Source organism: Gracilinanus agilis, chromosome 5 (genome assembly GCF_016433145.1).
Source record: "Gracilinanus agilis isolate LMUSP501 chromosome 5, AgileGrace, whole genome shotgun sequence".
NCBI lineage: Eukaryota > Metazoa > Chordata > Mammalia > Didelphimorphia > Didelphidae > Gracilinanus > Gracilinanus agilis.
This window is the reverse complement of record NC_058134.1, coordinates 68,022,743-68,038,818: the sequence shown is the minus strand read 5'-3', so window position 1 is coordinate 68,038,818 and position 16,076 is coordinate 68,022,743. Positions and strand designations below refer to the sequence as shown.

At 35.7% G+C, this 16,076-nt stretch overlaps 1 protein-coding gene across 23 annotated transcripts in view; it reads left to right on the top strand.

The window, feature by feature from the left end:
* Nucleotides 1-16,076, top strand: part of ABI1 (abl interactor 1) — a 96,163-nt gene that overhangs the window by 41,657 nt on the left and 38,430 nt on the right. For 19 of the 23 annotated variants that reach the window (XM_044678694.1, XM_044678691.1, XM_044678692.1 and 16 more), the window contains one exon: nt 5,659-5,826. The exons of the other annotated variants lie outside the window; for them this stretch is intronic. In XM_044678694.1, the coding sequence (XP_044534629.1) occupies nt 5,659-5,826 (168 nt within the window). The remainder of the gene's footprint in view (nt 1-5,658; nt 5,827-16,076) is intronic. 23 annotated transcript variants of the gene reach the window in all.

The following is a 16,076-nucleotide window of genomic DNA, read 5'->3' as shown; positions in this document are numbered from 1 at the left end:
CATTTATATATTACAATTATACATTTTTGTTATTTAAACTACAAATATTGCAAAATTATGTTTTTTTTTTTCTCGAAGTGACATACCACTCAAGTTATGCTCAGTTTTTTGGCGAATTTTGACACACCAAGCTCAAAAGGTTGCCCATAACTGGGTTAGAAGGACTGTTAGAACTCTTCCACCATCCTATGATTCCCCTTTATCTCCAGGTACTAACGTCCAACTCCTAGGGAATGTAAGCTCTTGGGGCTGTGGTCTCTTTTATTTTTATCTTTGTATTTCTAGACCCTGGCACATTGTAAACATTTAAAAGATGATTGATAGATGCGAAATAGCATAAAACAAAGTAAAGGTGATAGGATAATAATAGTAGCTAATATTTGTATAGCATGTACTATGTATCAGGCACTGTGCTTTACAAATAATTATCTCATCCTCCCAACAACCCTGGGAGTTGAGTACCATTATACCTATTTCACACATGAGGAAATGGAGGCAAACAGGGGTTAAGTGTCTTGCGTAGGATCACACAGCTAGTTGCTAATTAATTAAAGTGAATATGAAAGATAAAGAGAGTTTTTCCTTAACAGAGGGCCTATCAGATTCATTTAGCAGACAAAAATGATAGTCCTTGCTAGAAAGGAACTTATATTCCCTCAGACAAAACAACACACACAGGTTCATAGATAGGAAATACATACAAAATAAATACAAAGTAATTTTGATAGTCTAGAATAATGATGGGTAAACTTTTTAAAGAGGAGGCCAAAGGAAAGTTAATGCTCATGTCAGTCTGTTTCTAAGGCAACTCTTTCTAAGTTTCATTGTATTGCATCCTACTCATTGTATTCATTAGATTAGGAATAATGTCAGGAGGCTGGATAGAACATTTCAGGGGCTGCATCTGGCCCATGGGCTATAGTTTGCCCATTGTTGTGAGGGTTTATTTAGTAATTAATTTAGTAATAGTGTTGGACCTAGCAGGAAGGGCTGGAGAATTCCAAGATGGATTGAAGGAGCAGGAAGTGGGCTTGTGCTCTGAGAGAGACTCCATTAGTGGTTGGACATAACTGTTGCTAACCCTGGGAGATCTCAGAGTTAGGGAAAAACTGCATCCTGATTCCCTGGGATCCTGAGTAGTAAAGGCTTTCAGCAAGTGGACAAGACCTGCAGAGCTGCTCCAAGTGGGGAAATGGTTTGGGATCTGGTGGCCAGCATTTCAAACTCACTCTCCCTACCTGGGTAACTGGATCACCTGGTGGAGTTGGCTCTTGGCATCCTGTGACCATCCTTGGATTACCGTGAGACCCCAATTGCCCTTTAGCTGTGCTGACCAAACCTGGCTGGAACCAGGTTTGAAGAAGCTTCCCTGTGACTCCAGTACTGCTCCCTTGGGCCCTGCCTGGCTTAGGTCAATAGGATAGAGTAGTTAAGTCCTTCCCTGCCCCCTGTGTTTTGCCCTTAGGTTTTCAAGTGTAGAAATTCCCCAACCCATCCTTTATTTAGTTTCCCTCAAATAAACTGCATAAACTTTGCCTTTGCCTGTTGGTTCCAGGGTGAGCTGGGGGACCGTTGGGCCAACTGCCATTCCTGGTTCAGTTAAAAGCTAGGCACTGAACCCTGGTATCCCTATCCTGGTTGGTCCTGTCTCTCCTTTAACCCAGTGTGAACCCACAAAACATTTAGGGTACATTTTAATAATAATAACAACATCCCTGGTGCCCCATCTTTACACCATTACTGGTCTAGAAGATGCCACCAACCAAAGAGCATCAAGAAAGGCTTTGTGTAGGAGATGGAATTTAAGGAGATGAACCTTCAAGAAAGGTAAGGTTTCTGAGAGGCATAAGAGAGGAGAACATACATTCTAGGAGTAGAATAGTTATGTAGGCCAATGAAGGGTGTTGAGCAACACTAAATATCCTAGTGTGACCATGCCAGCTTGGCATGAAGGGGAATAATCAGCCTAAAAAATTATTAGGCTGGGTACAGCTTGGGAAGGCTTTAAATGCCAGACGGAAGAATTTGTGTTTTTTAGAGGCAAAAAAGTAGCCATTAGAGTTTTCATAAACCAAAGGATTGATGTTATCAGATGCTTTTTTTTTGGTTTATCATTTTGGCAGTTGTGTGGAAGATGGATTGATTAGGAGATAGGAGAATTGGAAAAGAGGACTGTGTCCAAAACTATGGGAAGAGAAAGCACCCAGAAGAATGGGGTGGTCAGTAATGCTCCAGAAAGGCCTAGCTGAACAAACTGGAGAGACAGAACAACAAAAGTCCACTTGATCTGACATTTAAGTGTTTCAGTAGTAGCCTTGGGGAAAACAGTTTTAGGTCAGTGTTGGTATAAATGAAGAATGAACAGTTAAGAAAGAACTGTTATAATATTCTTTCTAGAAGTTTACTGTTGAGTTAAGATAGTAACTTAGGGGAAAGGTAATGTCAATGGAAGACTTTTCTTTTTGTTTTAGGACAAGGGGAGACATATATGAGTGCATAGACATCAGGGATAAAGCTAGTAGAGAAGGCTATATCAAAAATTGGAGAAGAATTCTATGCAACAAAGGTGACTGGAAGAGTTAGGATTGGTGGAGGAAAAGGCAAAAATTTGCTTCTGTATGGGCCAGTGTTGGGTAATGAATGAATCAAAAGAAAAATAATCCAAATTTAAATTGTAGGAAAATGACATAGGAAGGGGATTCTAGAATTCATTGTATGCTGTACTTTGCACAGTGTAAAAATAAGTAGACTGTAAAAATAAAGCAGAGTATTTGAAACTCCAATTCTTTCTCAAGCCAGTTTCTCTACTTTTTATCTCTAAATTAATATAACAAGACCTAATTTTTAATATCATCCTTATAACAACAACCCAGTATATTCCTACAAGGAGCCAACAAATTGCTGGATAACATCAAGAAGATTATTAGAAATGGAGTAGCAATATCATGTACAAAATGATTACACATCTGTACTTGAAAATCTTTAGGCAATTTTGTTGGTTAAGCCTCACTCAACAAGGAAGCCCTAAAAAAGACAACTAAAATGATGAAGAGAATGAGGCAGCTGCCTAGAGAAGATTTGAAAAATTGAGGTTGTTTTTCGTTTGTTTGTTTTTTGGTTAAGATGAAAAGTCAGAATACATTTGGATGTAATTCTCACCTATTCTCATGGATGTAATACTTACCTATATCTATCCAATCAAGATTTGAAATAGACTTAAGTCATGCAGCTGATTCTAGGGTTATAGTTTATCTTTCTACTGCAGCACATTGTCTACCATATTGATATTTTCTGGATTAAGAACACATTTCACATAAACATGTCAAATATAATTCATGCCAACAGTTGGTTGCACATCATATATAGCTTACCTCTCCCTTCCCCATCCCCATATTGTCCTAAAGTTTCACTGGTACCTGGTGATTACCACAGAGAATAAATCCTGAACATACCCTCTTTTTTCCTCCTCCAAGTGAATCTTCAATTATATTTTTCCTTTTTTTATTCTCTTTTTTTCTCTCTTTTTAAAATTTTTCTTACCACTCTTAATTCAATCCTGAATAAACTTCTTTATCTTATATGAATATATAATCTCTAATTCTATTCCTTTTTGTCTTTTTATTTTTGCCCAACTACCACAGGAAAAATCTAACTTTCTACACTTTGTTCCACTTTTGAGCCCCCAAATTTCCCTAACTAAGCAAATAAGACAAACCAGTTTTAATAATGATTGGAAATCAGGAATAGTACTGATGAACTATCTCATGTATCAAGGAAAACTATTTGTGGCTTCTGAATTATATCTGTCCTCTTCACTCTATATATGACATCACTCCTTACTTTACTGGTAAGTGTAAGGATGGGATTTGTGCAAGGGGGATGGGACAAAAGGAGCCAGAGAAGACAGTTGCTGGCAGTTGCTGACAGTTGAGAGGAGAGAGAATTCTGGGAATTTCTTGAAGGAAGAGGAGAGAAGAGACGTCTTTGGGTCCAGACTGGGAAGAAGGTGGAGGAAGACAACCTAGCTCTGATCCAGTCCTGAGGGCTTTCTGAGGATCTTTCTTTGGAAATTGAAACCCTGATTCCCTGATCAAAGCCATTCCATCTCATCTCACCCATTAAGACTTCAACCATTGAGTCATCTTAAGTTTTTGGACTCCATTTTGGGAGCAATCTCTTAGTCTCCTCCCATTACCCAACCTTGCTGAGAGATCTCTTTTCAGTCAAAACTTACAATTATAGAAAGGGTTAGAAATAGAAAACTAGAAATAGAAACAGAAGGAGAAGGGGCGGGGGAAGAAGCTTAGGAGTGGGAACCTCAAAGGTTCCCTCCTAAGAGACAGACCCCATAGAAATAGAGAAGAGGGCACCCCCAAATCCCTCTGCCCTTCACCCCTTTCCTTAATCCCTGAATTGTGAATAATAAAAGCCATTAATCAGTCAGATAGAGTTCCAGAGTGCCTGAGAAACAACAAGGAAGAGGGGAACCACAGCTTGGTCTGGCTGCCTCCTTCTTGAAGCCAGACCATCCGCTGTGAAATTAACTGATTTGGGGGAGGTTTGTGTGAACCCTGTCCTTATTCAGGATCAGATTGAGGCACCACATACCTCCTTTTATAGGGAAGCCTCATCCCTGACTCCTGTGGGCCAGAATAACTATCCAGGTCACCCAGTTTCGGGGTAACACCCCCCTAAAGTCTCCCAGTGTATATTCGGTCCCAGGGGAGTGCTGGAAGAGAGATTCACCATATACTCTCTCTCTCTCTCTCCCCCCCTTCTATCAAACATTGGTTACTGGCTCTTTTATTGTTACATCAGTGCACATCAGAAATGAGCTTTCTCAATTTCTTTGCCTCTAAAATTTCTCTTCATTCAGCTTTTCCTTCCTTTCATACCTCAGAGCATTTCTTCTTACATCTCATTTCTTTCCATATCGATACAATTCTTTACTTCATTAATGACCTTTTAGTTTCTTGTATCTTTGAAATTATCCTTAATTTTTTCCTATCATAAAATTCTTTCCCCAGCCCTAAATCACCTTCATAATTTTCTCATTTCCTTCAGTCTCTTACTAAAAGAATTGACCACAATTGCTGTTTCTTGTTTTCTTACCGCCCATTTATTATTTGCTCATTTACTAGGGCTTGTTTTAGAGGAGAAGAAAACAGCATAGTTTGACATTTTATATATCTTACACATTACCCTTATGGAAATTTGCCTCTTTGGAAACTAATGGAAGGGAGTTGTGAAACTTTATGTAAGTGAGATACATGTATAGAAGTGATGTCAGATTCAAATGGAAACAGGCCACTGATCTGTACGTGAAGGATTCTTGTGGGACACATATTGATGTACTGTTCAAGTGTAATGTTTTCTATGTTTTATTACATTTATTGATTTAAAAAATATTTCCCAAGTACATTTTAATCTGATTTAGCCTGCACTTAGAACTGTTGTGGGCAGCATGTTTTTACATTTCTGATGTAGAGAACCATTTCAGGAGGTCAAGGTTGTTACCAACTTTTAAGATTTGTTTTATTTCTGGTGTGCTTTGTAGGACCAGTGGTTATGGTTTTTTTCAGCATAAGTAGGTGTATAATTTTGCTTTCCTATGGTATTCATTAAATAATATTTTGTGTGTATTTGTTAATGTTTTAGGCTCCAGACAAAAGAAAAGCACTAGAAGAGACCAAAGCCTACACCACCCAGTCCTTAGCTAGTGTTGCTTATCAGATAAATGCATTGGCCAACAATGTGCTCCAACTACTGGACATCCAAGCTTCTCAGCTTAGGAGAATGGAGTCTTCCATCAACCACATCTCCCAGGTAATAAATAACATGCAGAAGATTTAGGTTTGTATTTAATCAATATCCTACAAAGTTCAAAGGGTAAAGAACTTGAAAATGAGTTAATGAGTTCTTAGTTCTGCTACTGATGGTATAATGTTGAAAAATCATTCTGAGCTTTCCTGTAAACCTTTTATGAAAGATTATTGTGAATAGTCAGTAATGCAGTCTTAAGAGTGCATTAATTGAAAGGTGATGTCTAGAATAAGAAAGATAGTTGTCTTATACTCAGTATTGGTTAAAATACATCTAGAATATCATATTACTTTTATAATTTTATGTTATTAATATTTACATTTTTTATCTTAAATAGTAGATATAGTTTAACAGATCCTGCTTACTATCACCATGGTGCCTAACAATCATTGTACATGAATAATTTTTTTTTGTTGAATGCTTAATATCTCTAAAAAAACTTTTTTCTTTTTTGAAATCAGCTTTATTAATATCTTTTGCATCAATATCTGTCCTTTTGGAAGTATACCCTCTCTGCCTCTGGGAGACCATTAGGAAAAGCTTCTTGCTGAAAGATGGTGGTTGATTTGCATTTTATAAATAGGAAGAAAGAGACTTTGAGGTAGATGTACAGAGGTAAGAGAGTATACTCTGGACGTGTTCAACAGTGTAAAGTTATAGTGGATGAATAAATGAAACATTTTAAAAATTGCCCTCTATGTGTGAAGCACTTTTCAAGTGTTGAGGATACCAGCAGAAAGTAGGACAGTGCTTGCTCTCAGAGAGCTTACATCCTAATGTAGAGAAATGACATGCAGAAGGTTTTAGCTGCAAGTCATATGGAAGGCTCTGTGGTCCTTGGGGTGCAGGAGAGAGGCAAATGCTAATGCATCTTTAGAATAATTTTCACTGATAAAATCTTACCAGTTTCTGATTTTGAACCATTTAACAGTGCCAAGGATTTTGGGGGTAGACCTTTCTTTTCAGGGTCTTTAGTGGCTATGACTATGGCATCTGCCAAAGCAATTGCCAAGCTACATTTTCATAGGGGTTTGTTTTGCAGAGTGGCTGGCTGGCGTACAAGAGGGACAAGATGGGCTCCGGCGGTAAAATTAAAAGATAGGCGCAGTCATATATATATATATATTTTACCAACATGGCCATGGCTTTAATTAAACTACTAATTTCTCTTATTATAAGAGTCTTTATCATTTTTAATCTTAACAGTTGGAAGCATTGCTATTCTGGGTGCAGAGTCTTGGGCTGTCTACATCAGGATCTTGGAGATATTGGTTAAGCTGTTGTTTGGTGGTGGTTTGACTTGCCTGACAAGTGCTGTCTCCTTTTTCTTGGTCTGAGTGTCTTGCTTCAGCTTGGATTGCTTGTCTGCCCTGGGTGAGCTGGAGTATTTGTTTGTATGAGGGAGAGAGAGAAGGGCCAATTTGATTAGATCACATAGGGTGTTGGGGGAGTAATGCCTAGTGAGGGTGGGAAGATAGATTGAGTCCAGACTGTGGAAAGGATTTAAAGGTTAAACAGATGAGCTGATATTTTATACTAGAGACAGTATGAAGTTGTTGTAGTTGATTGAATAGCAGAGTCACATTATCACATCCACATTTGAAGAAAATTACTTTTGCATCAGCATGTAAAGATGAGTTGAAGTAATGAGAGAAGAGTTATTTTAAGTGGAATGATGAATTGATATAGCCTTACCCCTAATCAATTTTTTGGCAACACTATACTTCTTTAAATTAAAAGTAAAACAAACCTTTGTAACAAATAAACGTAGTTAAGTGAAACAAATTCAATTTTTGGTCATATCCAAAGTGTCCCATTTTGTACCATGAGTCTTTTATCTCTCTTAGGAGTTGGGTAGCATGATTCATCATCAGTCATTAAGAGCATGGTGCCAAACTCAAGTAGAAATGGATCCTTTCAGGTAGCATATTGACTTAGAAACATAAATTAAGATTATATATATTGTGTTGTATTTTTATTTATTTTTTTAAACATCGTATAGCTAAAAATATCTTGACTCCCTAAAACTATATTATCCAAACTTCCTTTCTCTATTACCCAGAATGCTTTTCCCTTTGTCCAGGTTTGCATGGTTATGTTATTGTTTTATAAGTTCTGTAGCTCCTCCCTCTTGCTCTCTTCTTGATTGAGACCGTGGCTTAAGTTAGTTAGCTCCCTTTGAACTCTAGTTTTTTTTTATGTTAGTTTATTATTAATAAAACTTTAAAAAATATAATATTTAGTTCTTGTATATTAATTTTAATCTCTACGACATTTCCCAATTATATTTTAATCTTGTTCTGGCCAAACAGGAGTTTTGGGGCAGTGAATTTGACATCTCTTCTCTAGAATCATAGATGGTCACTGCTTAGAATTTCTAAATCTTTTCAGTCATTTTCCTTTGTTGCAGTCAGTGCCAAAATTGTTGTACTTCTCATTTCATTCTGTATGAGTTCTTATGTTTTCTAATATTTCTCTGAACATCTCATTTAGCATTTGTTTCAGCATCATAATATTCTATTTTAAACATATACCATATATTTTGGGATAATCTTGACTCAATCTTTTGGTTCTAGTTTCAATTTAGAATAAAATGATGGGGTAGCTAGGTAACTCAGTAGATAGAGAGCCAAGCCTAGAGACAGGAGGTCTGGATTCAAATTTGGCCTCAGACACTTCTAGCTGTGTGATTTTTTAGTTGCCTATCCCTTGTCATTTTTCTGCCTTAGAATCAATAATTAGTGTGGATTCTAAGACTGAAGGTAAGGTTATTAGAAAAAAAAGTGAGATGAGATTCTAAAGTTCAATAGAAAATAACAGGGAAAGGATATTCATCAAGGATACAGTACTGATTCACTTGGGCACAGTTCCCATTTTTGAATTTACCAGTTTTGCACCTTGTCAGAAGCTTTAGTCAAGTCTGAGGATTCCCTTACTACTCTTGTACTGAACTTTTGTAATTAGTTGAAGAATAAACTAAGTCAGTGGCTTGAATCTTAATCACTTGGAACAATTGAGTTAACACGTGGGTTTCATTGCCTTTGGAGGTGATGATGGAAGAAGGGAGAAATAACTATCCCATGCTGTACCCAGGACCATTTTAGATATTGCTCCTATTACACTTTTCCCTTAGATTTTGTTAAAACAAAAAAAAAACAAAACGTGTTAAATATTTGTCTATAACATGGATCTTTCCCTTCTGACATTGAATTCTTTGAGGTATATGCTTACTAATTGTCATTGCTGGGATAAAAGCTGTACACAGTTTAGTGTTGTGGGATGTAGTTCTCAAACTGATTTTCCCTGAGGGTTGGAACAATTCAAAGTTCTACCTTTTTTTTTTTTTTTTTTTTTGAGTCATCTTTGTTACTAGGTTAACTTGTTACTAGGTTAACTTGTAATTTCTTATGGTGAAAGACAGCCTCAAAATAATGAAGATGTAGGATCACCTGCTATCTTTGATATATATTATGTTGTATGCATAGTTCAACATCACAAATTGCTATTTTTTTTCCCCAGTGGAAATGACATTTAAGAAAAGGCATTTCCATTTACTTTGCTCCTTCACTTTAAAAACCCTGGGACTTTCCATGATTTGCAACTGAAACCTTCCATGAGAGTTGCCTTCCCTTTCAGAATGTGAATTTGTCGAGAACAGAAACAAACTTTTCTATTTGTCTCAGAGCTTAGCAGTGTTTTTGCACATAGTTTGTGTGTAATAAATGCTTTTCCTTTCATCCATCCATCCAACCAACCATCTTTTCATTCATTTATTCTACTATGTTGACCCTAAGTCATTTAAGCTCTCCATAGTCTAGGCTAGTGATGGACAAACTTTTTAAAGAGGGGGCCAAAGAAAGGAAATGCTCATCTGTCAGTCTGTTTCTAAGCTAACTCTTTCGAAGTTTCATTGTATTGTATCCTGCTCATTGTATTTGTCAGATTAGGAATAATGTCACTGAGCCAGATAGAACATTTTACTGGGCTGCATCTGGCCTGCAGACTGTAGTTTGCCCATCACTGGTCTAGGCTATTCACTTATAGGGCAGAGATGCTAATTTGCATTGATATAAAGGGAATTTCCTCAAATGGGACTTAACTTTATACCAACAAAATTACCTAATCTCTTATTTCTTTTTTGGAGAATTACCTTTCCAGATCCTTTGACCATTTGATTACGAAATGATTTATCCTTAAATATTTTTATAAACTCTATATATCTTTTGGAAATTAAGTATTTATAATGTAAGAATTCATTTGCCACCCAGTTTTGTGATAATAATTTCCTTGACTTCTATAATTTATCATAGGGCCTTTAATATGTAGAAAACTTATGGTATATTAGGTGAGACATTAGTCTAATCCTGATTTCTATCAGTTGAATTTAGGACCTTTAATATGTAGATATTTATCATGGTGTACTGGGTGAGATGTCATTCTAAACTGATTTCTATCAGTTGAATTTCCAACTCCTACCAGTTTTTGTTACATAATGACCCCTTAATACTAACATTTGATGTCTTTCAGGTTAAAGAATGTCATGCTAAGACATTTGCTTCTGAATTCGCTTATCTAATCTTTACCATTGATCAACATTTATATTTTTTAACCAGTAGCAGATAAACTTTGATGATTACTGTTTTGTTGAATAGTTCAAGATCTGATCTTGTTATACTCTCTCTTCTCTCTGACTTTTTTTCTGTCATTTTTTTCCTGTGAGATTCTAGAACTTTTGCTGCTTTTGAATTCTATTTTCATTTCTTATAATTCTGTAAAATAGCCCATGTTAAGTTGGGACCAAATCAGGAAATTAAGTTACGTAGTATAAGTTAAAAAAATTTAGTACAGTCTAACCATAAACAATATCTCTCTATTTACTTTTCTCTGTATTTCTGTAAGGAATATTTTATAGCATATTTATATAATTCCTGTTTGTGTCTTAGAAGAGTGGGAGGGTGTCTCAGACATTAATACATTATGTAATAATTTTCAATGGAATTTCTTTTTCTTTTTTTTCTTCTGGGTTTTATTGGTAATGTGTAGGAATGCTGGTGATTTTTGTGGGATTATTTTATATCCCACTACTTTACTGAAGTTGTTGTTTCATTTAATTTTTAGTTAAATCTTGATTAAGTAAATTCAAGATTCTTTTTTTCAAGTTTAACTGATGCCTGATTAGAAAATATTTTAACTTTATTTGTAATTGCTAGTTGATTTTAAATACTGAAAAACACTAGTAAATGCTTTTTAGTTATTCTAATAACAAGAATCAAGACATAACACTCAAAGAATGGTTCAATAGTCTTTCTGAACAAGAAACACTCTGTAACATTTTATGATTGTTTTGACCAATACCAGAAAATTATTACAGAATTCTGTTTATCTGTAGTTAGTACTCATGAAAATATTTATTTTTAATTTCCAGGAAAATTCTTATTTACTATGGATTCTGGTTAATTTCAAGTTTCAATATATTACATTGAGTGCCTTGTTATGTTCAAATCAAAGGCATTTTATTGTATTGTGGACTGTATAGCTTCTTCAAAGCCCTTGTGAACCATTATGGATTAAATGTCAAATATGGAGTTAAGTGGATCCAAGTTCAATTCCAACTTGCTAGCTTTGTGACTTTTGGCAAGTCATTTCATTTATTCTTAACCCCAGTTTAGTCATCTGAAAAATGAGAATAATATCAGAAATATTATGGAGTTGTGAGGATCAAATCAGATGGGAGTTATTTTTATTTGTAAAAATAGTGGTCCCTCAATTTTCTTAATGATGCATAAATATATCAACAAAGGAATGAAAAAAGGATTTCTTAATTACTATAAAAGTATTGATGATGCAAATAGAAAATGTTCTGGAAAAGTGTTTCTATTTGAGCGATGAACCTTGTGTAATAGGTAGAGAGGGTTGATACCTCCTTACCTGACTTGGAGTCTTTTCTTTGAGCTTCTGATGGATATCTGAGAGTGGAGGAGGAAGGAGGCAGGCAAAAGAAAGTGTGAAGAAAAGAGAACCTGGTGAGAGTACCAGAGATTTTTACCAGCTTCAGTTTTGCATAGTGTTTATACCCACACCTTTACTAGCATCTGTACAGAGACAAATAGGAATTGTGGTTTTTAGTATTTTTTTCTGTTCATCATACCTCCATGCATCAGTACTCATTAGTGGAGGCTTTTGAAAATTGATCATAAGACTGTTCCACTACCCAAGCACAACAGTAGGTGGAGAAACAGAGGTAGTTCCCTGCTTCCCCACCCCCCCCACCCCCCCTTCCATAGTCACAATGTACTCTGGTATTAGTTGTACCAAGTGGCTTCCTTGATGATCCTTTCCAACTCCAAGATTTTAAGGCATATTAGTAATTACATATGTATCATTTATAGTATGTTCAACAACATGTCCTTGTTTTGAAAATCACACTATTTCTTTCAGGCCTGAATATCCCAAGGTGTGTTTCAGTAATTTTTATTACTATTTAAGATAAGAGGGATCTTGAAAAGAAATCTGATGTACAAATTAAGTCATTCATACTGGTCAGGGCTTTTTTTTCCTTTTTATAATAAGATATTCAGAGAACTTATTCTAATAGGACCTTTCAGCCCAAAATTAGAGAAACAGATTGGCTATATTTGTACATTTTTTTCCTATCACATTTCTAGAAGTCTTGTAGGGCAGTAGAAATATTAGGGTTTACACAGCTATATCTTATGATTGCAATATTTATTTTAATGCTAGCCCTACTGGCAAAAAAACAAACTTGCTTTGAATCTGACTTAGCATCAGCTCTGTACTAATTTAAAAAAAATTTTATGAAAGTTCAGTAAAAAACACTGTTCTGTTCTGAAGCTATTTTTAAGCCTTTAAAAAAAAGTCTAGTTTCCCTTCTTACCACCTGCAGTGTTCTGTACAAATGCATGTGTTCATTTTCTCTAAAGCAGTTTTGTTTTTTAATTTGGCAAGCAAACAGTATCTGAGTGGCTTTGCTCTTCTTTCAAAGAGCTATACTGTAGTTATGCTTTATTTATCAATCTTAACTCTAAAGCCTTTGCTTTACTTTGAGTTAATTTAAAAACATTTTTCTAGGATCACATTTAACAGGTTGTATGGAAGAAGAGACAAGAGCAGTATGTGTAACTTAAATCTACTGGTATTCCATAACTTTAAATCACTAAAATGTTTTGTCCAGAGCTACTAAGAAATCATTTTATAGTCCAATTTAAATTTCATCTCTCTTCTCTTTTCCTCATCTACTCTTAGGAGAAGTAAAGATGCAGAAAAAGCCCAGCAAACATCTTGCCAGAATTAGGTTTCATGGAATCAAGTCTGTGTTTATTTATTAGTAGAATACTAACAAGAAAAAGCACAATTATAAATGTATTTTGATACCTTAAAATGTATTCAAATGTATCCTGTAACCTTTATAATTGGTGAGAACAGGTTGAAAGGCTTTCTGTGTGTTCAAATGTCTTCATACCAAGTTCTGTAGTATATATTCCCTATAAAGGCTGAAATTTGAAAATGTTGAAGCAATCAAAATATTAGGACTATAGGAATTTCATTTAAATATGCAGTTATTTAGATCACATATGCAAATGCATCTTTGGCAGTGAAATATGCTGGCAAACTTGGAGGAGAGGGCAAGTCAGTGGCCTTGGATTATAGAGAAACCTGCATTTTTGTGTCCTTTGATACTTTAAGTTCTTTAAGCTTGTTTGGGCTTATAAATGTACACATTTGTACAGCACATAAGGTGGTTTTTTGGTTTGTGTTTTTTTTTTTTTTTAAGGTTTTAGGGCAGAATGTGGAATGTATAGTCACTGATAGCTAGCACAAGGTAGTTAGATTTCAAAGGGATAACTCAGCACTGATCAGACTTTTGCTAGAATGGGGAAACAAATGATAAGAATACATGCATACTAGGCTGACTTATGTTTATAATTTCTAAGATGAGTGGTAAAATAACCTTGCAAGGGAATGCTCCATCCGTAGAAAAGCTATTTTAAATGCTTGCTAGGTGGAACAAGAGGCAGTGTTAAGAGAAGTTTCATTTTGGTTGTTTTTTCATAAGTGCCTGTTATATGCAGAGCACTGTGCTTTAGCCCTGAGAGAGATGTAAATTTTTTAGATCGCCCTTTCCTACCTTAAGCTAAGCAGCTAGAGTGTTTCATGCCAAATTTTTTTCCTAGTTCAATCTCATAATTTTATTACTTTTTAAAGCTTTTAAACATTTTTTTCAATTACACACTTGAAATAATTTTTGACAATTGTTAGCCAATATTTTGCAATTCAGATTCTCTTCCTCCTTTCCACCTTCCCTCAGGCAGTAAACAATCTGATATAGGTTATACCAGTGTTGTCATGAAATACATATTTTCATATGTTCCATGCCATGAAAGAAGACACATACCACATCTACCAAATTTTAAAAAAGATAGTTAATTTATATAAACTTTTGAACTTTTGAGTTCTAATAGAATGATTGATTCTTGTTGTGATAAAATTCATTTTCTAACATTTAGCTTTGTTCTACTATTTTAAAAAGAGATTGCCTCCCCCTTTTGCTTTTTCTGGATTTTTCTTTGTTCTGAGGACAAGTAGTTAATGTCTGGGTGGTGTAGCTATTATATTAACACTTTTCTTAAAAGATTACCTGGAGTGCCAGTATTTTTACCAACTTCCAAATGTTGCTAGTCTGTTTTACAACCTGTTATTTTTAAAGAGTCTGAGAGTTTGCAGCAAAAGTAGAGATTAAATAAAATTAATACACATACCACAAATGTAAATTAGGCAAACCTAAGCCCATTTCTAAGAACTGTTTTGGTATTGGAGGATCTGAGTTGGAATGCTGACTCTGCCAATTCTTTTTTTTTTTTTTTTTAAACCCTTGTACTTCGGTGTATTGTCTCATAGGTGGAAGATTGGTAAGGGTGGGCAATGGGGGTCAAGTGACTTGCCCAGGGTCACACAGCTGGGAAGTGGCTGAGGCCGGGTTTGAACCTAGGACCTCCTGTCTCTAGGCCTGACTCTCACTCCACTGAGCTACCCAGCTGCCCCTCTGCCAATTCTTTTGAGGGAATGGGCAAGGTAAATTCTCTGGCTCAGTATCCTTACTGTAAATTAATTTCATTGGAGTGGATGATTTCTTATGATCCTTCTAGCTTTGAATCCAACAAATTAAATCAAATGTCCAAAATTTTGGTAAAATAATTTGTAAATACTGGTCATATTTACTGGAAAGTCTGCATCTAGTACAGTAGAAAGAATATTTACTCCAAAGACAGAGGATCTGGATTCAAATTCCTCTTCCAGTGGTTATTTAAATGTGTTTGAGCTTAGACAAGTCACTTAACTCTCATCCTCATCCTCCCCCCATGACTCAGTTTCTTTAACTATAAATTTTGAGAATTGGTATAGATGACTTCTGAGTTGTTTTCCAGTTCTCCATGTAGATTTATTAACCTATAAGAAAAAGTAACACTTACTGAAATCTCCAACTGTATAGTAATTTTGGTATTTTTCAGATGGATGTCAGCTATTCGGTCAGTAAAAAGATTTATTAAACACCTGCTGTGTGGGTCAGGCTGTTGGAAGAACTGGGGATACAAAAAGAGGCAAAAGACTGTTTCTTCCTTCAAGGGGCACAGTTCAGTGGGGAATACAGCATGCTAACAAATATGGACAGACAAGCTATATACAGCATAATTGGGAAATAATTGATAGAGGGAAGGCATTAGCATTAAGAGGGGTTGGAGAAGACCAGGGAGGTCAATAGTTGAAGTGAAGGAGGGAGAGTTTTCCAAATCTAGAGGACAGCCAGAGAAAATGTTTTCTTCTAAAAGACTGAGGGTCCTGTTTGTAGAATAGTCAGGAGACCAGAGACATTACACAGAATGTGTTGAGGAATAAGGTGCAAGAAAAATGGAAAGGAGGTGGGCATGCTTATTTTATATTGTTGTAACTCTAGTTGCCTTTAAATACTAAGACATTTTCAGTCCACGGAATTTTACTAAACTGTTTTTTTAACAGGTTAAAGGAATCAGCCAGCAGCAGACTTGTCAGATATCATGATATACAAAAGATCATGCCAAGAGTACATTGAAAACCCAACCTACAGTGCTAGGTAAACAACCAATGAAGATATTAATTAGAATGAGAAGAGAGAAGTGTGGGGCAGCCAGTGTCAATTCTTATTTTGCTTAAGAACTTTGTAGCTTCTTCAACCTTTGGGGAGACATTTAGTCCTATCC